This window comes from Pangasianodon hypophthalmus, chromosome 21 (assembly GCF_027358585.1).
Source record: "Pangasianodon hypophthalmus isolate fPanHyp1 chromosome 21, fPanHyp1.pri, whole genome shotgun sequence".
Taxonomy (NCBI): Eukaryota; Metazoa; Chordata; class Actinopteri; order Siluriformes; family Pangasiidae; genus Pangasianodon; species Pangasianodon hypophthalmus.
Genome location: NC_069730.1, coordinates 3508611 through 3536429, shown reverse-complemented (window position 1 = coordinate 3536429; position 27819 = coordinate 3508611). Strand labels below are relative to the sequence as shown.

Sequence of the window (27819 nt, the reverse complement as noted above, 5' to 3'; positions counted from 1 at the left end):
ATGCTCGCTGTCCCCATTTTAGCAACACACCTTTCACTTTACGCACATGGAACACAAAGTACAACAGGATAAAGGCTGTGCTTGATCCAGCTTTATCCATCCATTTCAAATTTGAGTTTGTTTATATCAAAACACTCTCCCAGAAGTTGTCCGGTTCAGTTTTGTAATCATGGAACATTTGAAACAAAGCCTTAGGCGAAGTTACAAAAAAAGAAAAGAAAAAAAGAAAGACTTGCTATTCAATCATGGCCAATCATCTAGAATGGAAACTATTGGTTTGCTTTTGGGACAGATCACTTTTACACTGTCAATGTTCAAAGGTGATTTTTTAGAGTTTTGAGATATGCAAGTGATTCACGTCATGTCTTGAATGCAGGTTGCAACGGTTGATTGAAATCATACTGAATAAAAAGGCTAGCAAACCATTTACAGACACTTATACATAGTATAGTATAATATCTGTATTCTAGATATGTAACCAAATTTGAATATATTATTTAGAATGAACAGGAAGTGCTCTAAACAGATATAAATACAGATATAAATACTAGGTGCACTATTCATGGTTTATTTATTTATTTATTTAATTTTATTTATATGCATCATGCCTGGGTTGCAACAAAAAAGTTGCATTTGTGGGAGGTTTCTACACTTTCATGTGTGCATGAGCAACTGGTCAGATATGAAGCTTGTGGAACAAAGACTATGATCATTAACATGCATTTACAGCATTCCTTCATCCTTAGTAACAGCCTGGTCAGGGTCATGGTGGTTTAAATTCTGATACTGTTTTGTTTATATTTTGAGAAATAAAACCAACTAAATTTGTTAAAAAACATAACGGGTAGTTACAAACAAAAATAATAACTGCGAATGGGATTAGAAAAATAGTCCATCAAAAAAACTGATGTAGGCCATGCACACTTCAGGGTTAAATCCAAATACTGATACAAATATTTGGAGCACTAACAAGACACAGTAACAGATACAGATAACGGCATTGTGTTATTGCTGTCTATGAGGAGATACAAAAAGCACTGAGCAACAAAATATCTTTTAAATAATTTTTTTATTCTTTTAATTAGCAGAAAGCATACTGTATACATAAAATACCCTTGAGATTTCTATAAATATTCCATATTAGAGAAGATACAAGATTGAATCCACCGTGTGCCTAAATTGAGGGGGAAATAAAGAATACAATCAGCTTGTTTAACAGATTAGCAGAATAAGGCACACGACCATGCGTTCATATACAACAGGAAGAAAAGTATCCCAAAGTATCCGTATCACAATAATGAACGAAACATTGGAAATCGATATTAAGTGCATGCGTTAGAAAGACATCTTTCGCTAGAAGAGAAGTGAGCCTTCGATGAGAGCAGACCTCTCAGTTTTGGTATTGTAGAAGTTTCTAGACAATCGTTCCCAGTTCCAGTCCTGGACACTGAAAGCTCTGGACGTGTCTGAGGTTTGTCACGTCTAACACGTCTTATTATTTCGTTATTAAGTCTTGGGTTGCCAAGGACTGGGATCAGGATATCCGTCAAAGAGGCAAGACGCTCAAATAAGGTCCACTCCTTCATCTTTAGGGACACACATCTGGTTATAGAAAACATCGATTACATAATAAATCCTTTGGTGTCGTCGCATCATTTATTGCTGGTCTTTGTCTCCATGAAACCCAACCTCAACCGCCGATTAATTACACATATTGCTGTATGCTTATTAAAGGATAACAGGCTTTGCTATATTATTCTAGTTCTGTTTGTGTGAAAGCGCTGGGGGAAAAAGTCCCATTAGAGAAATGATAGCTCAGTGCGCAAATGGTTTAATTAAAACAAAATGAGTTAGTTTGCCTGGAGCGGGATGCATTTGCTTGTTTGCAGGGCCAGTGTCCTTGGAGTGGTCACGCACCCTGTCGCTGGAGATCTGTCCCAGTTTGAAAGCCAAATCGAACATGCCTTATCCAGCTAATCGACACTTTATTCAAGCAGCTAGTGGTGTAGCAAAAACCGAGCGTAATTTTTAACTTTAAAGTTGTGCTTAGATACTCTCTCTCTAAATTGCACATGATTTAACAATAGACACCTAGCTAATTAGCAGTTCTCAGCCCACTTGACTAAATCCTGACAGAGGCAACTAGTATGAATATGCCATTCGTCCAAAGTAAGGAAAAACACAGTTGGTGTTGTACTGTTATAAGAATAATAAACAATGGGGTCGCATGTTCATTATTTTCCAGTAACAGCATATTCCACTGGTTTATTCCACTTACTCCACAGCAATTTGTTAGCAGCTATAAACAGTCCTTCCTTCACCAGGCTTTCTTTTTGTCTTTCTTATGACGTTAATAATAATAAAAACCCTGCAAAAAAGCCCTCAATCCTGACAAAAAAACCTTTACAACTTTACCGCTGACTGTTACAAAACACTCACACTGGAGACTCCTTCCAAAAATGCTAAATAAACATTTCCTCACAAGTAAAAATGACACGATATCGACAATTACATACGTCTTTTAAAATCTGTTTACGTGGAGCATCCACCATACAAACTTTGTGTTACCATAGAAACTATACTGTATTAGAATGAGTGCATTAATAAAACCATTGCATGCGGAGCCACTGTCCGAACTGTGTTGGTATAGAAAATGAATCAACACCCTCTGACCAATCGGAATGGATTACTGAAGAGTGCTGTGGTACAAAATTGTGAAATCAGTTCTGTTAAAGATGAGGAAGAGATGTGCTAACATTTAACATGAACACACAGCTACTATATTCTAATGTTTGCTAGTCTTAGACAAATGCTACAACTGCCATTTTGCCTAACTTGTTATGACTCCTAAAGTTTGGGACAGAGCCATGATCTCCAGGAAATTGGTTAGTGACCACTGCCACAGGAATAAGTGCTTTTCTTTTATTTCAACTGAAATCCCGCGATTCTTTGTCAAGGCTTGTTAACCACTTTGTTTCTTGCTATAGTTCTGGGGTAAGAGGGCATCGGGGAGGTAGTCCAATTGGTGGTTCGATTTCACCAAGAGACCATGCACTACACAGGGAATGACAAAGGTTCATTAATGCATATATACAGCACATTAAACATACACTTTTATACAAAGACAACTACCGACAATTTTATATGTATATGGTGTAAAAAAACATGGTCTAAACACAGGTCTACTTTATTCACACGTTTCCACACACATCTACACATTCCAGCCTTTCATATTTACTGTAAACAAATGAGCGACCAAAGTGTAAAGGTATAAAAAAGGAAGTGAAGTGAAGAAGATGAACGGAATTGCATCCCCATTTGTACTTGCAGCAAGGCACTGCAGAATCTGCCCTGTCTGATGAACCAGTTGGGATTAATCGCTACGAAACGCCATTCGGACAGCGTTTGTCCTGAACGCCAGCACGCACACACATCAAGAAGAGAAGAAGACGAAAGTCTTTGTGAGATCTTGGTCCACCGTAGAGCAGTTCTAATGTTTTAAGGCAAGAGCAAGAACAAGAAGAAGGACAACCAACAAATTAAACAGTCACTGCTTTTCATGGTGCTTTTTATACACCGTTGAATTTAAGGCCTTTCATGTGAAACATGACGTCACGTTGTCCTCGTAGAAGTTCCTCTAAACGCGAGGACTGATTGTCCAATTGCGGGTGGCTTCAGAGGGAAGACATCTTGGTCCCTTCTTTCGTCAGGCATTTTCATGGCCATCTATGAGTGACCGTGAGAGGAAGTGCAGGATAGGTCATTCCTGATAATCTCATTGACTGTGGAGATAAAAAAGAGATACATTTTAAGTTCAAATTGCAAACAAACAAAATGTCAAATTCAGTCATCATCTATGGCACCTGAAAACTACACTTTTCTGCTTGTTCAGCTAAAGTATCAGTTCAAATGCAAATAAAATTAAAAAATAAACCAAAAAAAAAAAAAAAATGCAATTCACTGAAGGGGAAAGGATGCAGGATGTGAAAGATGTGCAGTTGCTTCTAGTTGAGGTTCACGCCAAAAAACAAAAAGTCAAGACACAGACAGATGACATATTAAAGGAAAGAACGGTCGCTCTTTTAAGCTGTGGGGGGCATTGATTTCTTTTTGCTAGCATGATTTGGTTCCACTTGTCTCCTCAGATGGAAGCATCACTGCATATCAATACTGCAGTTGTTCTGACTGATCACCTTTATCCTATGATGAAACATTTCTATCCTGATGGGCGTGGTTTCTTCCTGGATGACCCTGCCCTCATCAACTGAATGGTTTGATAAGGATGAAAATGATGCAAAATTGGAAACTATAATAAATGGTACTGTATTATCATCCGAATAACTTTGGGAGGTAGGTCCAAGGGTGTGGAATGAGTGATCATCGGCCAAGATGGCCACCCCATAATGTTCGGCCACATGGTAACATTTTACTCATTTATAGGATCTGCTTAAATGGGATGTGGTTTGTGGCAGATATTTTGGGGAAGATTAACAACAGAAAAACCAAAGAAGCCAAACTTGGCTGACAAGCAAGCACAAACTGTGTAATATTTAAAAAAAATGGTATTATTGTCAAATGATGACAGGAAATATGCATCCTTAGATTGTCTTTCATGAGGTTTGAGTAAGCACTGGGCTGGGTTTTGCACCCGCACATTTCCCACACTCTCAGCCAGACTTCAGAGTGTCCTTATCTCTGTGTTCTTTGGCTTGACTTGAGGAAGTGACTACACAGAGAGGGTGGCTGACCCCGAGTGACCCTGATGACTCCTGAGATCATAGCCACCTCTAAAGGCTGTTTAATGATACACCAACACCGACAGTGGATGAAGCACAGGAAGATCTAGCTGCGCTCCATGCTACAGAATCAGGGCAGATTATAACTCACGCCTTTATGATCACAGACCACCAGCATGCCTTATCAGCTCCTCCAGCAATGGTATACACACATGCATACACACACACATAGACACACACTAACGCCCAGAACTCGTTTTCCTACATGAGGGAGTCCCAGTGGAAAAGTACAGGCTGAGCCAACACCACTGGCTGTTTGTGCCCGCCACAGCTCGGAGCAAAACAGGCATTAACATGCCGAAACCATGTTCTTTGTTGCACACACTGGCAAAAAAAAAAGGTAAACCACAAACCAGGGTCACAATTATGTGATTAAACTTTAATGTATATACATAAAAAGCCTCAGGTAACAAAAACAGAGTGGTGGGAGGGTTAAAAGAAATCAGCATACTAAATGTAAAACAAAGGGTTTTCTTGCAAAGGAAGAGTGCCCGCTTCCTTTTCATTCTTGTCAGTCGTGGTAACGGTCGGGCTTTCTCCGAAATTTTCACACCTACACAGCAACCACAACATTGCGCTGTTTTGCTTTATCAACTAATACTTTCCATTTCCAAGCCATCAGCTTTTCCACTGCAACAAAAAAAGCATGAGCTGGAAAAAAAAACTGATTTATGCCAGCAAATATGTCCAGATGCCTTTAATCACCCTTCTGACATTCAAAAAGCCACCGAAACAGGATGCTGTATACTGTTAAACCTCAATTCTCATGCATGGCTAATTATAGCATTCTATTAATATGACCTGCCAGTCTATTTATTAACACATTCAACAGGTACAGTACAAAAAAACATAAAGAGCAGTGAATTGTTTATGATGGTGAAAGAAGATGAATTGGTTGGATGTTGAGGTGTAGCATAGTCTCCTGGGCTTGAGCCCACCTGATGCAATGCATTGTAACAATGTCAGGCATTAATAAAGTAACCAGACATTAGGCTTGGAGAGAACTATTCCACATTTTGGAGTGCTACTACCTGGAACTGAAATTGACTTAATTGGGATTATATGTCAGGGATCTACACAAAATAACCCATTATACCGAATTGAGGGCGAAACACTATGCTACCACCACCATGCTTCACAGTGGGGATAGTATTCTCAGGGTGACGAAGTGTATCTTAGAAAGAAAGACCATTCTATAGTAAACGAATAAATAAAGACAAATGGTGATATTAAACAGTACCATTAGCTGAAATTAGCCATTTGTTAACTGAGCTTTAGCTATTTGAATGTAACCTGAATATTAGGCGTGAAAATAAAGCACTAGATTAAAGTCATGGCATTACAATACTGAGCATGCACTGTGATACAATATTATAAAAACTTTTGAGAATCTCTACCATGTCAACTCAATCCAGACTGTTAGCCATTGATGCACTGGCTGAGAAATAAATCATTGTTGCTAGCTAGCTTTAGTAGTTTAGTGCTTATTTTAATTGCACTAGTTTGTTTATTGAAGACATTTTAATGTTATATGATAAATTCATATTTTAGCTTAGCTACAATGGTGGAAAGCATGACATTTGCTGTGATGTATTTCAGGGATCTATCCTTGGGCCATTTATCTTTTAAAAAATTAAACATTCTAGCTAGAGTGTCCTTCTGATCTCAAGCAGATCTGCACATGATTATATGTTCATGCTGCTAGATTATATCCCAAATCAACACTTACACCTACACCTACAAAAGCAAGCAAGCATGGCTGGTTGCAGACGGAGCATTTCTAAGTGTGACAGTACACAGAAGGTGCTTTATTAAAACATGCATCCTCCCTGCAGTGCCCCAGCCTGTAATATTGGCACTGCCAATACACACACACATACACACACACACACACTCACACGTGTGTATAGGGAGTATAGCCAACCCCTCCCTCCTGATTTTCCTTTTGGGTGTGGTCCTGTTTAAGGCATCTTTTAATCTCATTCCCCATGCAGGGATCAGTGACTGGCAACTGACGTTTGCTGGTCTAAAAATAAACAATGCAGGAATTCCGGCTTTGTTCTCTTTCACCATGCTGACAACTATTATTGATATGACACTGTTTTCCTTTCAATACTGATGTGAAGCCATTTCACTCACTTTCCATTGTAGATTATTCATCACTTGGGTATGCAAGCTTTCATAAAGGTGGTGGAAAAAAACTTAAAACAGATAACAAGCTGTTAGTGAACATCAATTGCTCCTTGTCTATCTTGCATTGTGTCCCAATCATAATGTAGTTCCCTATATAGGCAGCTACTCATTTGTCGAAATTTGATGGAAACACTGCATATATATATATACTTCTATATACAAACCTATAACACAGCTAACTGTATCATGTTCCAAACAGTTTCAACAAACATGCCACTCTCACAAATATAGGTGAGTTACTTCCCTTATAACTAGGTAACTGTCATATGGTTACAGTTAATGAGAAAATGTATACAACTAGCTGAGTCTAACTTGCTCGTTGCTACCAAGCTAGCAAGACACTTTAATATGTAGCTAACTAGATGTCATTCAGCAAACAGTAATAAAAAAAGCAGATTCTTATTCAGGATCCAAGATCTTCAGCTAACCTGACTAGCAAGGACAGAGTGACACCAACCAATCATGCGCTCATGTGAGCTCATGTATGTGGAAGAGGGCATATAGTGTTTTCCACAGAGAGTGTTATGTTGCCCTGTGAGGTAGCGTGAGCAACAGTTTGAAAAAAAAAAATGGCTGACTTCACGTGTCGAGGAGGACGTACTGGTTAGCCCTTAAAGGATGTGACTTCCAAGGCAACGGACACAGGAGACAGCTAGTCTGGTCTATGAAGTCAATTTGACACTACAATTTACCAATTAATCAATGTTCTAGTCAAAGAAAAAACAAATCCTGCACGTCAACTCGGCAGAACAATTAGATGTGGCCAGAACTGTCCATTAATCTGAAATAAGCAAATATTATGGACACAAAAGTACTCCGAATTCCAAATTTTGCTATGCTGTAGCTTAGCCTACAGCCTTTCCAGCATAATAACTTTGACAAGCCCTATAATTAATAAGTTTGAAACAAGCATGATGAGTACAACTCACCTTTTAACTTTCTAGCTTATATTTAGCTAAATCAAAGCGACACTCAGGGACCTATTTTACTCTTACTATTGTCATTAATCTTCACAAACTAAGAGCAGGAAACACTACAGTAAGTATAAGTGAGACTCCCAAAAGAAGTGAGAGCAGAGAGTCTGTGGTTTGGTTCGAGATAGATGGTCATCACGCCTGGACAATCCTTAGCATGAAACCTGATACTGTGATGATGAGCATGAGGGGAAGCTAATTCCGGACCAGCTTTTTCAATCAGGTATGATGAGTTCAGCAGCTAAGATGCAACTCACCAGGCGCAGGTCAGTATTTTTAATGAACGAGGGATTTCATGGTCTACAAGCAGCTCTAACTCAAACTCTTTTGTAGAAATTTGCTAACAAAATGATGTGTTGAGTGACAAGAACTATCGCTCTTTCTCTCTACTGAATATCTACTGAAATTCAACAACATGTTTCTAGCGTAATTGCAAGATCACAATATCCCGCTCTGAAATTGTATATGTTCAATAGGGCGGCTTTCACAGAAATGCTCTAACCTTGTTTAAACCGCCCGTGAAATTGATTTGGCAAAGGAAGCTTAACTCTGAATTTGATGCTGTAGGAGAAGGGCAATTGAATTTCCTGCTACATATTACTTATTGTTTCCCCACAATATCAAATCTGCTCTCGCTTTCAGCCGAAACACTAATGGGCCATTCGCAGCCTCCCACGCGCGGAACCGCGCCAACGAGGGAGCTAGCATGCCAAGCTCCTGCCTTAACCCCATAGACAAAGACATTAGAAGGGTTAAGAAAGAGTACAAACACACGCATGCTGAAAAATTCCACTGGATCAGTCATTAGTCTACTGCAGTTATAAATAATTTAAAAAAACTATATGGACGGCATACCCCATCAAGAAAAACTCGGCTGATTCGGAAAGCCTGCGCTGGCCATGTGGAAGCATTCAGCTCAGAGGCTGACAGCAGGGGGACAGACAGAAGGAGGGAGAGTTTGTTTTAAAATGGCTTTGAATAAACTCTGGTGTGTTATTCACCAGCCCCTGGCAGCAGCTGCTGAAATCCTTCAAATCCCCACCATGTCCCACCGTGAAAGAGAGAAAGCGAGAGAGAGAGAGAGAGAGAGAGAGAGAGAGAGAGAGAGAGAGCCATTAAAGGAGTTTCTCCAGATTACGTGTGTGTACTTTTGGACAGCTGAGAGGCCTTAAGCCAGGGGCGTGGCCCCAAAGATGGCAAAGGAAGGCAGCTCTTATCCTTGGAATAAGCCTTGCCACCCCAGCTCACACCTTTAAGCTCTCCTTTACTCTTATGCACTCTTTAGGCTGCAGTTGTGTCTCCAAAACATCTGAGAAGAATACTTTTGTTTATACCAGTGGTTCTCAAAGTAGGGCCCATGGATCCCCAGGTAGGCTGTAGGACTCGAGTCTGGTCTTGTTTTCTGTATTGATTTGGACTTGTCTCAGACATATTGGCATTTGTACTTGGATTTGTCTCAGTCTTAGGCATTGGTCTTGCTAAATATGGCCTTGGTCTCAACCTAGACTTTATAGAAATAATGTTCTTTTGTTTTTGCATGCACAAAGTTTGTAAAGAAGTAATTCCTTGTTTTAGAAAACATGACCTAATCATTTTTTTTTTTCGTGTTGATGGCTTTCGTTTGGACTTGATTTTGATTTGGCCTTGACTCTCTTAAGACTCTGTCTTAACTAGATCTTGGTTAGTCTACAGCCCTACTCTTAGGTGTCTGTGAAGCATATTATCAAAGTTATAATTATTATTGAACTCAATAATTCAAAAACAAGCAATCCTATAAATCATGTTAACTTGAATCTAAGTTTGGTGGAATGTTCAGGAATAGAAAACTTAATGGCTCTAACAAATAGATAAAATATTATTGTACACATTTAAATAATGTTCTTGAAATAAATCTGATCTGAGGGGTTTCATCAAAATCAACCCTCTTGGCCAGGACAGGAGGTATTGTATAAAATCCCATGTCACCCCTTCAGAGACCAATGCATTCAAAATAGTTCTGCTACTGATAGAAGTAGTAAATGCATTTGCCAAAGGTGAACTGAAAAACAATTTAACTCGCAAAATTTATTTGTATCAGAGCTACAAAACCACGGATTGCGGCGAATTCCATCGAAATACATACATTTTTGCTTGTAATGTCATGTCCCTGGGCCTTTAGTGTGCCCCCCTTAGTGACTCTATGCCCTTCACAGCTCTATACACACACTTAAGACACTCTCACAGATCTTTATCTGCTTCAGGTGCAGTAGATAAAGCGATGATCTTTGGCACTCCACCTGTTTGATAGAGGCTGATGCTGAAGTGTGAGCTCTGAGGCTCCCTCGAGCATGATCAATTACAACTGTTGCCAGGGTGAGCAAGGAACCCCGGGGGATACACGAGTCTACTCGATCCAGACAAGAGAGAAAGAAAAACAAACCCCCGCACAACACATGCTGCCAATGTGACTCTCTGCCTACGCAGAAACAGAAAGGCATGGTCGCCAAAATTAGACGGTTAATCTAACAACAGTGGCTGTTTATATTGGCTCCATTTGAGACAGACCCTTTTCCCTTTGATCCACCAAGCCTCCGTTTGTCTCTCTGCAGCTCTCATCTTCTCCCCACCCCCCTCGTCTCTTTGCTATCTTCCTCTTCTCCTGCAATCACTTCCTCTCTGTCTCGGGGGAGGCCAGGGTGTATGTGTCGGGCGGTGTCCCCTAGGGTGGTGTATGTGTGTGTGTGGAAGGGGTGTTTACATGGTTAGGCCTGCTCTCCTGTGCCCTAATCAGAGATGTGCAGAAATGATTTACTATTTGCTCTGCTGCACACACACTCAATTCACGAAGCCCTGAAAAAAAACCATGACTACCTTTCATTCCTAGCTGGCCTATTACATCATCACAGGGCACGGTGCAACACCGAAACGAAGCCATAATGTGAGTGCAGATGTTTTAACCCCAATAAAAGTGCGCAACTTCCAAACTACACTTTTGAGAAATGTGTTAAGGATTAAAACGTCTGCATTTCCACATGTGGAGGTTCATGACAAAAGCTCGCCAGCCATCTGATAAGCAACGTTTGACAAATGAAACCTGGAGAGCCAAGCTGCAAGAAGAGGTTCGTCATCTCACATTCAGATATAGTGGAAAAGCAGGAGCATATTGAAGCAATCACGCTTGCGTTTAATGGGATTTATAACATCAGCATTTGTACACTGCCTCTTTAAATCACCTGTTGCCTGTCAGTCTTGATGTCAGATTTCAAATCGCTTTCTCTTTTCCTCCTTATATAAAAAAACATATATACGCCGTCGTCGTGGCGTCCAAAAGGATTACATCAGCCGGGGCTTTATTGGTCTCTATCCTTCACAGGGAGAGCACTTGGAGGAATCTTTTTGCCGAACCATTTCTTTCATTCCATCTCTCTTTTATCATGTCTCAACAGGGAGAATCCGTGAGTTCCTCTCCTTAGCTGGAGTTGTGACCTTTCTCTTGGGTAATGGAGCTGAAAGTGAGATGTCAGTAGAGCCAACCCATAATACTGTTCACTATTTAGCACTGGATGTCCCTTTGAGCATCCCCAGACCTTCATTTTTTTTATTTTATAGCAATTCAGCTTGCAATATAAACAATATTTTTTGAATGAGACCCAAAAACCATTCAGATTCTGAGTCCTTAGAATATCTGTTTGTCATTTAAAAATAAAAAATGACATTTTGCCATCCCTATTGGCTTGAAAATCTTGCAGAATCTGTAGAGTCAAGGTTTTTTAAATGGTTGGCATATTTTAATCCCATCTGCTAGTGTTTCCCCATCCTTATAATCCCATCACTCTGGTGCTGGCTTTTCCACTCCACTGTCCCATCCACCCCTTTTTAGGAATTCTTTAAATGCTTCTATGGCTCCTACATCTGGATGCTCTGAAATACCCATTAAGCAATATACAATGATCAGAATCCACTAGGGTCCACTGAGCATCTCCTCCAAGTCTCTCTCTCACACACACACACACACACACACACACACACGCACCATGCGTGCAGAGATAAAACCTTACACAGCACAGAGATATTCATAACTCATAAAGAAGACAAAGACGCAGTTTTATCATGTCCAAACACATACAGCTTGGATGCAGCGTGCATAAATCACAACCGTGCATTCAGCAATACGATTTCATCACCTGTAGGTTTTATATCGCTTCACGTTCCGAGCTCTCGTCGTCTAAGCGTCTTAGCAGAGGCAGGGAGTGTGATTCCAGTAAAAGTCCTGCAGGTTTAACATAAACACCAATGGTAAGCCTCGATGCTCACAACGTCCCCCACTGGTCCTATTTTCCTGAAATGACATGCTTAAACTCTTCCATGAGGAGGAAGATGGAGGATTGGGAATGACCACTGGAAATTGAGTGATCTGATACTGAGTATCTGGGCCTGAAATGCTGGATTGGTATTGGATCACAGATTTATGCTGTGAACTTATGAGACTGACTTCAGCTATTCTAGTTTGAGCAATAAAACACTTGGGGGCATACTGTTATAGGAAAATAATAAATGACATGGTGGTATGATGTGAATGCAGAGTTAATGTAAAGCATTAAGGAGTTAATGTTACCACCCCAAAGTAGATTATTTTCCAATAACAGCATGTCCCAAAGTGTTTTATTCCTCTCATACAACAGCAATTTGGCCACAATTAATTTTTTTATTTATTAAAGAACAAAGAGCCAGATTTTCAACTGTTTTTTGAAGAACAACTACAGTGACAATTTTCATATTTTGCATTTAAAAAAAAAGGTTTAGGATAACTTTAAAGCAGGCCTCTATCATCCCTCTATCATTTCATTATAAATTTAATTTAGACATTTCTGCCAATCACAAAGTTCACATTTAAATTCTATGCCACTAAATTTTAGCACTTTTGCCAAAAAAAAGACAACCATGAAAATTGCAAAGCTTAAATTCTTCCTCATGTTTTCGCTTCGCTCATAAAGATCTCAGTTCTGACTGTAGCGTGGTATAGTCACACGAGGAATTATCCAGCCTCAAAGTAATCTATATTCACTGAGTTATTAGTTACGTAAGTGGAAACGAGATGAAGTACAACATATGTGCGGCGGACACTTTTACGAGTCTAAGGCCTGAATGGGATTTGAAACGCGCCATGATTCATGAGGGAGCCAGAATACATTAAACAAGTGCTGTTAGAAGTCACTGAACTGAAGCGCACTCTAACTCCATCCACTACAACAGTGAAAAGGAGTATGTATGTATGTTACTTCCTTTCATTAAAGGAGTTTCTGCCTGGGTAACTTTGATGGAGTCAGTAGGACACGCTGAGCTCATATATGTGTGCTTAAGGATCACAGTTAAAAAAGTATGGGCGATTTTGGGTAGTGTGATGTGATTTGCAGTCAGGAACATTAGCTATCTAATTAATTTGTTTTGAGCAACATGCAATGAACAGCAAGGCCAGTGTAAGAAGTACACCCTCTTATCTTCTATAGGTTCACAAATATGCAAAGTTCACCTGCTATCAAAAGATGTCTCATCTTTTTTCCATTCATGTGAATGAAATTGATATAAAAGCAGGTGGAAACCCCACTTCTCTTATACACAGTTTGAAGCCAGAGCTCAGATTCCCTCTCCATCCCCATTTTTTCCTATCAGTCTGGCAGCCTTTTGCATATACGTGTGATTAAGTGTGTCTATGTATTGTCTAGATGGAGGCTTTCATGTGTACGTATCAGTCTCTTCTTGCTCTATCTGCATCCCAAGATTGCACTGTATGTCTCGTGAGCTTGTGGCCAAGAGCTCTAACTCTCATTCTGGCTGAGAGATGATGAAGGAAAGAAAGGCAATAAATTGAGCCGTGAAAATTCCTTCCGCTCTGTTTCGGGCCCCACGTTTACAGATCTCGGTAGGGACGTACTGTGTGTGGTTCTTTCTACTGAAATCAAGAAACAGCCAGCTGTGGGAGCTACAGGGAAGAAAAGTCCTTTTCATTTATGACGCTTTCTTTCTCGGACTTTCTTCTACTGAGTTTTGTGGAGAGAGAGAGAGCGAAGTGAGAGAGGAGGACAGAGGCAAGCCAAGATCAGCAAAGCGCTCGGCTTCCCCCGGCCTTGCAGCCTGCAGGAGCTTTGCCTGTTGACATCCTTCACAACGGGGTACTTTCTCGCAGTGATTATAAACAGGAAAAGTGATTAAATGGGAATTTTGAATTTTAAATTGAAGTCTTATGCAATGTAGCCTGTACTAATGGCATAATTACTCACCTCCAACTAACAAATAAAGCTTTAAAGTACATGGTGTGCTGAAGAAACCAACAGGATGAATTTAGGCTGTGGATTCAAGCGTGACCCGACTTGAGCCAAGCTTTTTCAAAGCCACAACTCTCAAACCCTCTCCTAGGAGTCGAGAAGTACCAACCCACAAACCTCCACCACATAAACTCATGGCATATGCCGACTCCCACTACCTCCCTCTGCGACAGGAGCTGCCATTCCCTCTTCCATCAAATGGTTTTAGACATTTGTACTTAATAATGTGGACTGCATGGATTAAGCATTCAGTTCTTCGAGCCTGCTATATTTTGACCAGAGAATAAAAGAACACCGTGACGAACCTTTCCCCCTCTAAAAAAAGAAAATCAGGTTTTAATTTTGAGGTTTCCTCATCAGACATGAAGAAAGCCAATTTGTTTAGACAGTGACGTCGTTACGCACCAGACAAATTCCATTGCCGTGACTCGAGCGCAGAGATAATGACGGAGTGGCTGAAACTGGACCACTCTGAATGAGCCGAATGAGCTGCGCCACAGAAACGAGCGAGAAGCGAAGGCTATGAAGTCAGACCAAACATTAGGAGACTGTTAACATCATCATGAAGCACTTTAGTACTTTGATAACTTCAAAGAACCAAAATCCAAATACTGACAAAGACTTTCACCAAGTCATTAACATACTGTCGGGTCCAAAGAGCTGGGTCCAATACAAAATGAAAACAGGCTACCACAATTGAGATACTGAAATAAATCATTTTGATAGCGCTTTCTGTGAGGATCATATTCATAAATCACTAAAACTGTGCTTGAAATTCTATGTAAGTTGGTATCTATTCCTTGTAATCATTTTTAGAAACTCTATGACTCATAAAGCCGTATATGATAATTTAAAATCATGTCATAATTCAAGTGTCAATATTCATCATAATACTGCATGCTTTAGTACTCATACAGACCTGTTTATAATTACAAAGCAGCTGTAATATTTATTAACGATTATGTAATGAAAACATTATGTAAGGAATAAAACACAACATGGTGTGCTGTTATAGGAAAATAATCAACAAAGGGGTGATGATAAAGCAGAGTTTCTTATAACAGCATGTCAGGAAGTGTTTTATTTCTCTTATACGACAGCAATTCCGAATTTTTATTTTTTAAAAATTTATTAAAGTACTATTTTTATCCATTTATAGTTATATTTAATGTTGTGGAATGCCTTTTCTTACTTACATTAAAGCAGCTATAAATATTGTTTTTTCACCAGAATCTTTTTTTGTTCTTTCTTCTGAGGTTAAGAAAAGAAACAAATAAAAAAAATTACCCTGTCCTTCAAACTTCCATAAATGTTAAATAAATGTCTCCTTACAGAAAACATATCAGTCAGTATGGAAATGCACGTTTTTATTTTGATTTTAAAGTTTTCAAACTGCAATAATGCGTCCTCTATGTTTGTTTTTTTTTTTGGAATAAATCCAGAATGAAATCCAGGATGAAATATATACAATAAATTGCCAGGGTATTTGGCATGTTATTCTGTTAACTAATACATCTGCAGCTTAGAATTTTCTGACACATTTCAGAGACATACAATTAGCAAAAGTTTTGTTTTAGTGAAATAGAAGCAGGACCCATACATTTGGAGCCCAGTGTATCTAATTAATATGCGTCGTGGAGTAGATTGGATGTACAACAATTTATCTAAATTGATCATAATTCAATCAATAAATGAAGATCAAGTGAACTACTGCAAATGGTTCTCCTTAAGAATCATTAAACTTCAGTCATCTAATGAACAGTTGTAACACATTGACATCTGCTCTTCAGGATGACTATGACCATATTTACCCATGCTTCATGCTATAAAAAGGCTGCGAAGGAGTGTATTTGTTTCATTTCCTGTCTCTGACATGGACGTTAGTAAAACAAAAATGAATCAGGTCATAAATTGTGGAGTGTTTATCCATAGCCGATAATAACAAAAGCAGACGTTTGAGGAAATTTAACTTAAAGCACCACTGGGTTCATATGTTTATTGGATTGGATTTATATTTCCAATGACGGAAATCACCGCGACAAATCCCAAAATGTGCTGTACTTGACAGTCTGGTTGCCTTCCTAGCCATCTAACCAACCCCAAAAGCCCTCTGTGGCCACTGTTTTGGTCTCTGGTAATTGTTGGAAAAAATAACGTAGGTTCCCAACGGTTCACTCATCTTCTAGATTCGTAATCCGAAAACATTGCAACTACAAAAAAAAAAAAAAAAAAAAAAAAACCAAACCATGTCCTCTCTGGTAATGAATAATGAAGAAAACCATCGCCCTCGTGTTTCACCTATCGATAAAGGCTGAGGGCACTTCACCAGAAAGCCCCAATTCCTGTTCGATAAACTCCGCCCTCTTACACCAAGCCACAGAGGTCAAAGTTTGAACACGGTAAAAGCTGAGATCCTAGCCTCAGGCCGTGTCTCAAGCTCCCTGTAGACGCTCTAGACCCTGCTATTCCCAAAATGTTTGTGACCTCCACCCCTTTAATGCAAGACTCAACCCCATCCCAAAAGCGCTATGCTACAATGTTAGCGACTCAGCAATTTCAGCACAGGCCGGACGCACTCTCAATCATCATTAGAGGTTCGAGTGGAGTCCTGCTGCCCTGGGCTTGCTGCCAGCACGCGTCAAAGTTTCCATGAGGGAAGCCGCAAATCGGGGAAGGGGGGAAGGAGGGAAGGAGGGGGGGGGGTCACAGGGATCCTCTGTAATTTAAGACCCCTGCTCCATTAGGAGAGAGTAAAAGAGGAGGAGATGAAGAGGGCTTCTACAAAAGTATACAACTTGGGGAGAGAAAGAGTTCAAGTATTGTCAAGTGTACCAGACAAAGATTTATGATGGTAATTGAGTGTTAAAAAAGCCAAACTATACACTTCGAGATTATGGCTATGTTCACATTACCAGGATGAAGTGACACAAATCTGATTTTTTTTAACCCGAGCCACTTTCGTATGTTGTCCTAGATCGGATCCATATCTGATAACTGGCCATCTGGCGTGAATGAGAACGGTCAGATCGGAATTCATGTGGCATTTTCTCAATGCAGTTTATCATATCACTGCACATATCACTGTCATCATCGTTATCCAGCGTCATCATTGAGGCAAAATAACAACGGAGAACAGTGTCAGCAGTGACTGTACTTGATACTTAGCCAAATGTATCAGCTGCTACCAAAACTGAGTGTCGTTCAGCTGTTCGCTGACCTCCAGAGAAAACTGCGACGTAGGCTTGGGCTACTAGTGCATTCATTTGTTGCATCTCAAAAATGAGACTTTTTTTGTTTGTGATGCATTTGAAACATGCAAAACTGATATCAGTGTGCACATGCAGAGCATTTCGAGGGGCAGGATATGAGTCACTTACAGTTATGAATGTGAATCGTCAAGAAAGGCAGCCAAAAAAAATTTAAATTGTATAAAGAAGCTTATGACGTAAGTGAACGTAGCCTATGGGTCGTGTGTATTCAGTAGCACAGCTGGAATGAATCCGTCGCACTGATTAGTCTCGCTCACGTGACTGAAACCTAATCAGCTCCTGATAACCCAAATGAGAGAAGATTTACACTTCCAAAATCATTAGCCACCCACTTTGAAAGATCTAAAATGGTAAAATTACAGATAGTGACTTAAGTCATGCATGCAAGCACACATATGAGGAGCATGATGTCACTCCTGTCCCACCGGCATCTCTTCCAGCCTTTTATTGCTTAATTAGTGAAAAAAAATGAGCCTGATGCAAATCCCACGCCCCTGTTTTTCAAATGCTCAACCAAATGCTATGTGTGTTTTTTGCTTCTCGTGCCATATACATTGTAAACCACTGTGAATATGAAAGGGAATGACCCAACTAAAACTGTTATTGGACGCTGCCCAGTTTGGAGACCGCAGGCTGGATTACGCAAGCGCTAGACACAGCAACAAAAAAAAAGGGAGACAGAGACGCTGTGAAAAAAAATGAAGTATGTTTTTGATTTCAAGTAGCAGTGAAAAATGTTCCCTGTGTCCTCAGTGTCTTGGCGTTGGACCTACCAGCCTTCAACACTCGAGTGGATAAGAAGTTGTTTATTTGGATCCTTTCAGCAAAGAAGCTACTGCGTTTGGAGTAGCAAACTGCTGAACCCAGCAAGAGTTCAGCTAGTGAAAATAGAGAGTGGTGATGATAACGTGTACTTTTGCTCCTGAACATCATGTCCTCTTGTGTAGTTAACAACAGTGCTGAGTGGTGGGCAATTTGAAAGGCTTTACACACACACACACACCACCTCAGATTCTCTTGCTAGACTCATATCCAGCTGTTGAGAAGTAGACTAATTTCTCGGGGGCTCACTCGACAGGACGTCTAATGAGCCTGGCAAAGGAGAGCTTCAGAGTGTTGGTCTGAACCACTGCACCAGCGTTGTTTATTTCATTTCTCGGCTCGTTTGAAAGGGAGAGAGAGCGAGCAGATTCCTTCAGAGGATGCAGTTACCACCGCACACTTACCGGGACTCCAGCAGCTGACCACAGACGCTTATTCAAGCATTAGAGTGCGCGAGATGGCGGCCCCAATCGAGCTTTTTTCTTTCTTTTTTTTTTTTTTTTAAGAGACGAGATCTGGAGGCCCCCTAGCCAATCGATATGCATTCCTGCAGCTCACTTAATGCGTGTGTAATCACAGGGTGAATGCATTTGGAGGCACAAGAGCTAAAGTGACCGAAGATGAGGTACAGGGTGAAACACAGAAAATGAGGTTACGCTTTTTTTAAAGTGGAAATCCGGAATACTTTCACATTGAGCCGAGTTGCGGGGCAGCTACTAGGTAAAACGATCCAATAACGAGCTTTCATAGTGCATTGAACTGAGCTAAAGTTTCAACTCGAGTCGCTTAATACCACCATAGTTCACAACACATGAATAAATATGTCCTTTGGCATTACGGACTTTATATGTGATGAAGCTATACTCGATATCCGTGAGGTTATTCAATTTCTTTTGTTTCCTGCCACATAAAGAATAACAGCATGGATCTGCCTGACACCGACAGATGATAAACTCTAGCTGAGTGTGAATTGACATGACTTTCAAAATGTCACATCTGACCATGTTTGAAGTCATTAACAGGGCTGATGACAAATAGATGACCTCGGTTCCCTCAGTGTTGTTTATTTATGAGTTGAGGATGTGGTGATGACAGATTTAGTGAAGGCTACATTCTAACTCAATTTCTGCTCAGCCCCTAAATACCCCCCACCTACACAGGCAGACATACAGACACACACACACACACACACACACACACTTAGAGCACAACAGGCATCTCTAAACATCCTTTCACTTCTTTCACTATTAGCAATATAAGAATACTGTTTATGACTAGCACTGAAACCATTTGAATAACCATATAAACCAATATTATGGTTATGGTACATCAGTTTCAATAAAATATTGCTTTATAGCTTTCTCTAATTTTCACCTTGTATGATTGTTCTTTAAATCAGTGGTGGATCGTGAAACGTATTAAGGGGGCCTATGATTTTTTATTTTGTTCCAGTGTTGAAAATCAGAATCCACCATTATCAAAGTCATTATATTTATTATTGACTTCTTAAAGTTATTACCATTTTCACTTGACTTCTACTGGTTTAATCCAATAACTCAAATACAAGCAGCCTAGACATAATGCCAACAAAAGTGTTCTGTTGGTCGAAATGTTCAGGAATTAAAAAGCTCTATGGCTCTAAGAATTAGCCAAATTTTGTACACATTATAAAATAATGAGGTCACTGTTTTTTTTTTTTTTAAATTTAATTCAGATTCTGTCCACACTCTTAGCCTGAAGCAGAGGTGCTAATAAACAACGCTGTCCTTATGTTCCCATTCTGGTTCAGATTAAATGGTCTCCTATTTATTAAAAAGCCAGTGGCTGCAGGTGACCGGGGAGGGGGGAGTGTTATGGGGGGGGCAAAGATCCCAGGTAATTATGAGAGAAATAGCGGGAGATCTCAGGTCCAAACATCCAATGGCCCCCTGAGCTTTGGCGGGCAAGGTGCCAGGGGGCACCCCAAGGCCCCCCAAGGTCCCTTGATGACGACAACTCAGAGCTGTAGGGCTCCATGGGGAGGCTCAATGAAAACAAGGGGCCACGAATCCAATTCTGGAAAAAAAAGATGGCCTCAGGAAACCCCTACCCATTGTTTTGCTTCCTTCATTAGGGCTCATGTCAACAGTCTGGGCTCGCGGCGCGTGTGCCTCTGTTTTTACTCGGCCGCTCCCAGCCAGACCCCTGACCCTGGCATGTTTGGACAGATTGTTTGAAATCCCGCTGTGCTAATTTACTGCTCTCACGTTAATGGGTGTATTCATAACTCCCCTATCTACGCACATACACGTGTCTATCCACCTGCAGCTGGTGGGGCCCAAATAAACAATGTGTAACAGGTTTTACTATAGCAAACTATGGGAATGGGTAAGATTATAGTAAACAGCAAATGCCCTGGATGCAACAGTCCAGTTGCCTATAATATATATTGCATCCCAGTTTGATCACCAGCATGAGCTCACCAAGACGTAAGTGGTGTGAAAGGGAAAGAGAAAGACAGATGGCAAAAAACTGACAAGACAAATAAGAACAGTCTCAAGACTTCAGCACAATCAGAAATGGATTTGTCTAAGGTGATTTTTAGTTATCCTAGCCTCAGGCCCTGTCTTAAACTCTATGTAGATGTTCTAGACCCTACTCCATAACCCTGCTATTCCAAAATGTCACTGAATGTAGTAACACGATAGGACTATAGCTGTCTAGAACTGTAATCTTGAAGAATATTGCTTTGCTGAACAGAACTGATGATTCCCCTCAAATTGGTGATTCAAGACAAGTTCAGTCAACTTACCGCTACTAGTAACTCATCGCCTTATCATGACTACCCTGCACTCTGACCCCAACTTCCTATCAAGCTGGGATATGTGAAGTAAAAGTTTTCTCTGTACTATATGAGTATATGTGACAATAAAGTCTTTCTTCTACCACTAGGTAAACCCAAACAGGTTTACCACACCAACCCAAACTTTAGTGTTGGTGTTTGGTGTGTAGGTCTGCTCTAGGCTTAACCTTTCTGTTCTGTTTACCACATAGCAGTGGTTGTCCCATTATGCAGGCCTTCACTTTTGGTTTAATAACAATGATAAAATTTTTGTATTTTTCTACTTTTAGCAAAAGTATTAGGAAAAAAAAAAGAACCCAAGGGTTGAGAGTGTGTAACATTTCAGCCAACTAGATGACAAGTTTATTATAGAAGAATTATGGTTTTGTAACCTACCATCATCCAGATACATTTGGTCGAGCTCCTGCGGCTCTTGTTTGATGGTAACAGGCAGCGCAGGGGAGGCGTGATCATCTGCTAACAGGGTGGGTGGGCTTCCTCTGGACTGGGCGGAGCCAAAGGTGGCCAGATAAGGGCTTTCAGCTGCAGCCCCTGGTGTTGAGGGATGGGAGGTAGGAGAGGAGGAAGGACTACTGTTGGGGTAGAGAGGGTGGTATGAGGGGCTGCCAAGGTGTGGACTACCCTGAGGGTGGTGCATGGTGAGGGAGGTGGGGTCAGGGGAGCTGGGCAGGGCCAGCCCATGGTGGGTGGGAGGCTCCTGCATGGATGCCATACCTCCAGGCATGGTGGAGTGTGTAGGGCTGTTGCTCAGGCACTTAGGAAAGGGTACAGGTGACAGGTCATGGAGCTTAGGGCTAGAGCTGGGGGAAGAGCATAGCATAGGGGTGGGGCGAGACGCACAGGGGGCATAGCTGGCCACCATGCAAGGCTCAGGGTCATCCAAAGGCATCATGGTAGGCAGTCTCTGCTGGCCGAAGTAGGGATTTGCATGTATGGACATCCGGGACTCATAGTCATCAGCCGGCTCTGTCTTTATCATTGGAACTGCAAGAGAAAGGGAGGGGGGAGGGGGACGGGCAAAGTGAGCAAGACTGTGGACAAGTAAGTAAGTAACTAGAGGAAAAAACCATAGAAGTGAGTAAGTAGGAAAGATGGTGAGTGTAAAACCAACTGTTCAGAATGAGAGCTGGAGAACTCTGCTATTTTAACACAGGACACAAAACAGAAGAGAAGAAACAATGAGTCATCAGGGATAGCTTCACAGCTGGCTCTAATATTGAAATTGTCTCCAGCTCTAATGTGCTATTAGAAAGCATATTGAAAGAGAGCAAGCTGCTGCAGGAGCTTTAGATCCCATGGGCTCCACATTGGATAACAAAATGTTGTCCTAAAGGACAAAAAAATGGGAAAGAAAATGATTTACTTTTGATTAGGTGCTTAGAGTTGGTTGAGTGAGTCTGCTCAGCATGTGGTTGTGGAGGCTTAGGAGAAGGAAAACTGAAGGAAGTCCACTGAACAGCCACCTCATTTCAGATAACCCCTCATTTGTTTCCACAGTACACTGATTCACTCGAACACAGGCAATTATTTCTAATTATCTTGCACATTTTGGGTTTCAAGGCAGACATATTCCACATTTCTATCTACTCTGTAAACAAAAAACAAGACTAAAATAATAGTTTCAATGAGTGAAAAATGACATTGACAACGCCAACCCAATACCTCAGAATTCAACGATCTTTTTGCGCCACATTGGCCTATTTAAAGCTGAAAATTATCGATAGATTAAATTATCGATAGATAGATTATCGATACATTGTTTCTTATTGAATTGTTGATTTGCCACAGCTTAGTGCAATGTTGTATCAGATAATATCATAGCTTTTGCACTTGCACTTGTGTAATCTCAAATGTAGAATCGGAGAACCTACAATCACATTAAAGTCAACTTGGCTAGACACATCTCTAATGAACCCGAGCAAGTTTCCTGTCTGATTTCAGACTATCTTGTTCCTAGGTTGTTAGTTTTTTAACGAAATGGATCTTTCACACCCGCGATCCCCAGCGCACCATGGATTTACGTCATTGCTGTCTGCTCTAAGTGGCGTGGGAGTGCTGTGGGCGTCCCCGGGCACCCTGCCTGGTGCTAGTCAGCTGCTCCCATGATCTCCGGCTCTCCCTAAGCACTTCCTCTGGAGACTACACCTACCAGCCCTGGCCTGGCTGTTGTTTGGTGCATCTGGAGTGAGGCTCTTCGCCTTAAGTCACCTTGGGATAAATATGTTCTATTTTTTTTTTTTTTTTTTTTTTTAATGGACTGTCAGACTCAACAGCATGCAACATACTGCAGTCAAAATGCAACGGCAAAATGTCCATGATGGCCAAAAAAGAAACAAAAAAAAAGAGCATCAACTCAATGAAATTTTGATAGTTTTATTAAAAACATTGGATTGGTGGATTAGTTGTGGATTTTTGTCCTGCATGTGATAGAATGAAAATGGTACATCTGTGAAGTATTCGGTCTAATCAAAGCTGATCAATATCTGGTCTAGATAAAAAGTAGTCTAGGACTAAATGTATTTCAGATCTAATCTGGTCCAAGACCAGCCCTTAATCTCCATTAGGGAAGACCAGCCCCAGACATATTATTCTGTTCTTTCATTTTTACTGGAGAAATCAGCCTCAGCCACAGCCTTAATAATTAAATCTGCACATGAACAAAAATGAAACAGAGGTAAACATCTATTTTCCTCTCATTACACTAACATCATGCTGTATTTCTTCTTCCAGAATTTTTTATTCATAGTGCCAGTATCTATTTCTCTCTTTTACTCTGTGATCTCTTTTTATCTCCATTTCGCTTCTATTAAAGTCACCAGGCCCGAAGTGGATGTTTACAAAGTGTGACTTTTCTCTCGAGTGCAGTGAGTATAGACGGAGTCCAGCAGTGCTTCTGTGCATCAGTGTGAACTGCGTTAGAAACCGAACGTCCAGTCATGCAAAAATTCGTCCTGCTCTTGCTGTAAAGTTACACCCTTTTTTAATGTCAGTAATACTGTCGGACAGGAATATTACAGCTTGTAATTCTTATCTTGGCTTAGCTCACTGGGTCTGTGCAATCGCTGTATTTCTTACACAAAAGGCAAATGTGATCTTTGATCAGCGCTATATATATATGTATGTATATATATATATATATATATATATATATATATATATATATATATATTATAGTAGAGTGCCAAAATCTGAGTCCAACACCATATGTTTTATACCACAGTATTGTTGAATGCTCAGATCTGATTGGCCAGAAGAGTTTGATTAATTTTCTATAGCAGCAGCTTAGAGAGCAGTTCCCACTGCAAGGTTTATATTAATGCCCTTGTTCAAATGTGTCATTGTTTCCTTAGTAACAATTTACACTATGACTGTATGGCTAATCCACATAAAAACAACATGAGTAATTGTTCAGATGGTGAAGATAACATTTTTGGAAGGAGTCTCCAGTGTCAAAGCTTTGTAACACTCAGAGGTAAAGCTTTCATTAAGTTTTCCAACATGGTCCGACAACTCTTCAGGACAGATTTTTTTTGGTCTTATTAATTTCAAAAGAGAGAAAAAGAGAGGTTGGTGAGATTGTTTAGAGCTGTTATAATATAGGAACTAACTTTTTGTTTCTTGGACATTCCACAACATTTAAATTTAACTATAAATGGATAAGAGTTATGTGTCATTCTTTAATTGTAATTGTTGGCAAATTGCTTCGGTCTAAGAGGAATAAGCCACTGCAGGACTGCTGTTATAAGAAAATGACGAAATCATATTCGTCGATGTTTATTTTTTAATAACAGCATGCCCCTGAGTGTTTTATTTCATACTTATAAAGACAATATACTTTTATGTTACAAACAAATGGATAGAAAGCTATTTTACAAACAACATACAATCATTCTTTACCAAAGTGTAAAAGTCAAAAAAGCTGTTTACTGAAAGCTTAAAATTTCATATATATTTCAAGAAACATATTAAGAAGCAGTTAGTTAGTATATTCCTGGGTAATAAGTGTTAGAGTTGTGAAAATTCCTATTATTTTTAGATAAAAATTATGAAAAGAACAGTGTATAAAGAGTGTATTAAAATACTAACAGATATATCTATCAGTGTACACCTACAATGTGTAACCAAAATACTTTTGCAATCTCACAGTTTTGCAGCTTGAGACAGAAGGAAAGGACGAAGGAGTCTCCGTGTGACACAGGTGACTCTTAATTACGTCACGAGGGCCTAGTCATAATTACAAGCCCCCTGGCAGGAGCAATCTGGTGGCCAATATGGACCAGTTGGTTGTGTCTGTCACCGGCCCAAAACCGTGCCAACTCCTGCCCTGCCAGCGCTAGTTCCAGTTCCACACAATCACGACAAACAGCATGTTCCCTCAAAACTGGCAAACTATCAGTCCCTAAACTTGGACTGCCACTTTTCACAGCTCATACAGGACAGAATGTCTCGATTTCTGAAGATCATCAAGGTGAAATAAAGGAGACGTCTCTAAAACTCTTACTTTTTTTGCATGGCGTTTGTAGGAGAAATGTCTGTCCTGCTGTCCTTTGTGAACAGACAAAGTAGACACTGTATGTATGAGACGGTCAGTCGGTCTTGGAAAATGGACACTCTGTGTGTTGTGGGTGTTATGCCACACACAGAGAGTTGGTTTTATGGTGCTTAGTCATGTTTTGGTTGCTGGACAAAGCCACAACTGGCTGAAACATCTAAAGAGTTACAAAACAAGAGGTCAACAAGCTTCCACTGACATGTCATGTGTTTCATTTAAACCCCTGTGTTCTGTTCACTGCTTAGAGACGTCCCATTGATGTCCATGGTCATTTAATTGTATAGCTAAAAATTCTATTTTAAAATAGCTAATATATCTTATCTTACTGTTTATTATAATCACTTAAAATATTCATGGATATATACAAAACCATTTTCCATGTGTGTGTGTGTAGGTGAGAATAAAAATTACATTTATTATTTACTACTATTTTTTTTATTTATACTTGTTCAAAGTTGTTCTCTTTCTATGTAAAAAAATATCCAGGCCATTTCAAGACTAAAAAGATCCCACATAGGCTTTTTCTTAAAAAAAAATATATTGTTTAATCTACAATTTTCTAAAGAATTTAGAGATTTTTAAAAAAAAAAATAATTCTCTAAAATCTCTAAAATTATTCAAAGACATTTATAATTTTCTAAAATCTATGATTAACTGTATAAAAAAATTGGAAAACATGAAGCGTGCTATGGAATGAGAGAACCTTACTGCCTGGAACCTTTAATTGTCAAATTGAATTAAATTTTCCAAATTTTCAGAATTTCTAAAATTTTCCAGGTCTGGTAATTCCTTTCCGTTCCATACTTTTCCAGATATCTTCTCCATGACTGCACAAAACCGTTTTGTTCCTCTCAAAATGACCTCAACATCATCTCTGAAATTTATATTTTACTAATAAAAGTTATTTTTTGAGCCAAGTACATTTTAGGAGTCCACATTTTTTTAAACAATATTGCTCCAATTATAGTCACAACTTAAAAGTCATTCTGAAAGGAATAAAACATAAAGGCCAAAAACACACCACCCTTATAATAAACACCACCCTTATAATAAGCACAACTTGAGCTGAAGAGACTGCCTTCGTTTGGGTTATTAATAGAACTCGATATTGTGAAGGAATCTTTGTTGTGCTTGTAAAAATAAAGGGATTCCGAGAAGCGACGGCTAAAGTGGGCTTTCCTCTGTTCCAGCCCTTTTTTGCCTCTGTTTTATGTGGTTAGTGAGAATGTCTCTTATTTGGAAGAAGCGAACAAGACGCTGCGTCACGACTTTGCACACGAGAGAGTTGTTGGAAGTGCGATTGGAAAAGTGACGCTCACGTCGGGAGCGAGAAAAGGGAGCGAGTGAACTGCACTCACACACACACACACACACATCCTGATTCAGCCAATTCAAACACACACACACAAACTCACACACTCACACACACACAAACCCACATTCCTAATACTTCTTTCACGCACAAAAGTGAGAGTTTTACAGTGTTGGATTTATCTCTCCTATATTTCATTTTTATATCATCCTAGACATCTTGGAACATTTTGAAAATAAAATGTATTTTCATTTCAAAGAAACTGCCAGCCATTATACCACCTAATAAAAAACATATTTAACTGTAAACGAGGTGAGAAAATATAGTTCTTCTTCTATATAGAGCAGCGAGCAAGAATAGAAATAATTCATTACACATATACACAGAGGTGGATGTTAAACTTAGCAGGTAGCACTGAGATTTAAAAAAAAGGGCTAAAAGAGTTATTCCTGATAAATGGAACAAAACTGTGAAAAGACACACAGAGTGTTTTTCCGTCTTGTTCATAAATTAGCAAGGGGAAATCCCTTAGTCACTCAGGATTGTATCACTAAGATGTGATGCTAACATTAACCCTCGTATTATTATGTAAGCTTTATCTGATTCATGAAGCTGAAAGGATTCTTGATCTAAACTTTTATTAACTATGACAGAAAAATGGGACTTATGTCTGATTTTTACCTCCTTTGAAATTCGCACATATATGCTCAAGAGCAAAAGTTTGCATTCCCTGATAATAAAATGAAGAAAACACAGA

At 39.8% G+C, this 27819-nt stretch overlaps 1 protein-coding gene across 2 annotated transcripts in view; it reads right to left on the bottom strand.

The window, feature by feature from the left end:
• Window positions 1–1052: 1052 nt before the first annotated feature.
• Window positions 1053–27819, bottom strand: part of LOC113543208 (nuclear factor of activated T-cells, cytoplasmic 1) — a 65614-nt gene continuing 38847 nt past the window's right edge. For both annotated transcript variants that reach the window (XM_026941285.3, XM_026941286.3), the window contains exons 9-10: window positions 21574–22182; window positions 1053–3782 (exon numbers count right to left, since the gene is read on the bottom strand). In XM_026941285.3, the coding sequence (XP_026797086.1) occupies window positions 3727–3782; window positions 21574–22182 (665 nt within the window). In that variant the 3' untranslated portion in view covers window positions 1053–3726. The remainder of the gene's footprint in view (window positions 3783–21573; window positions 22183–27819) is intronic.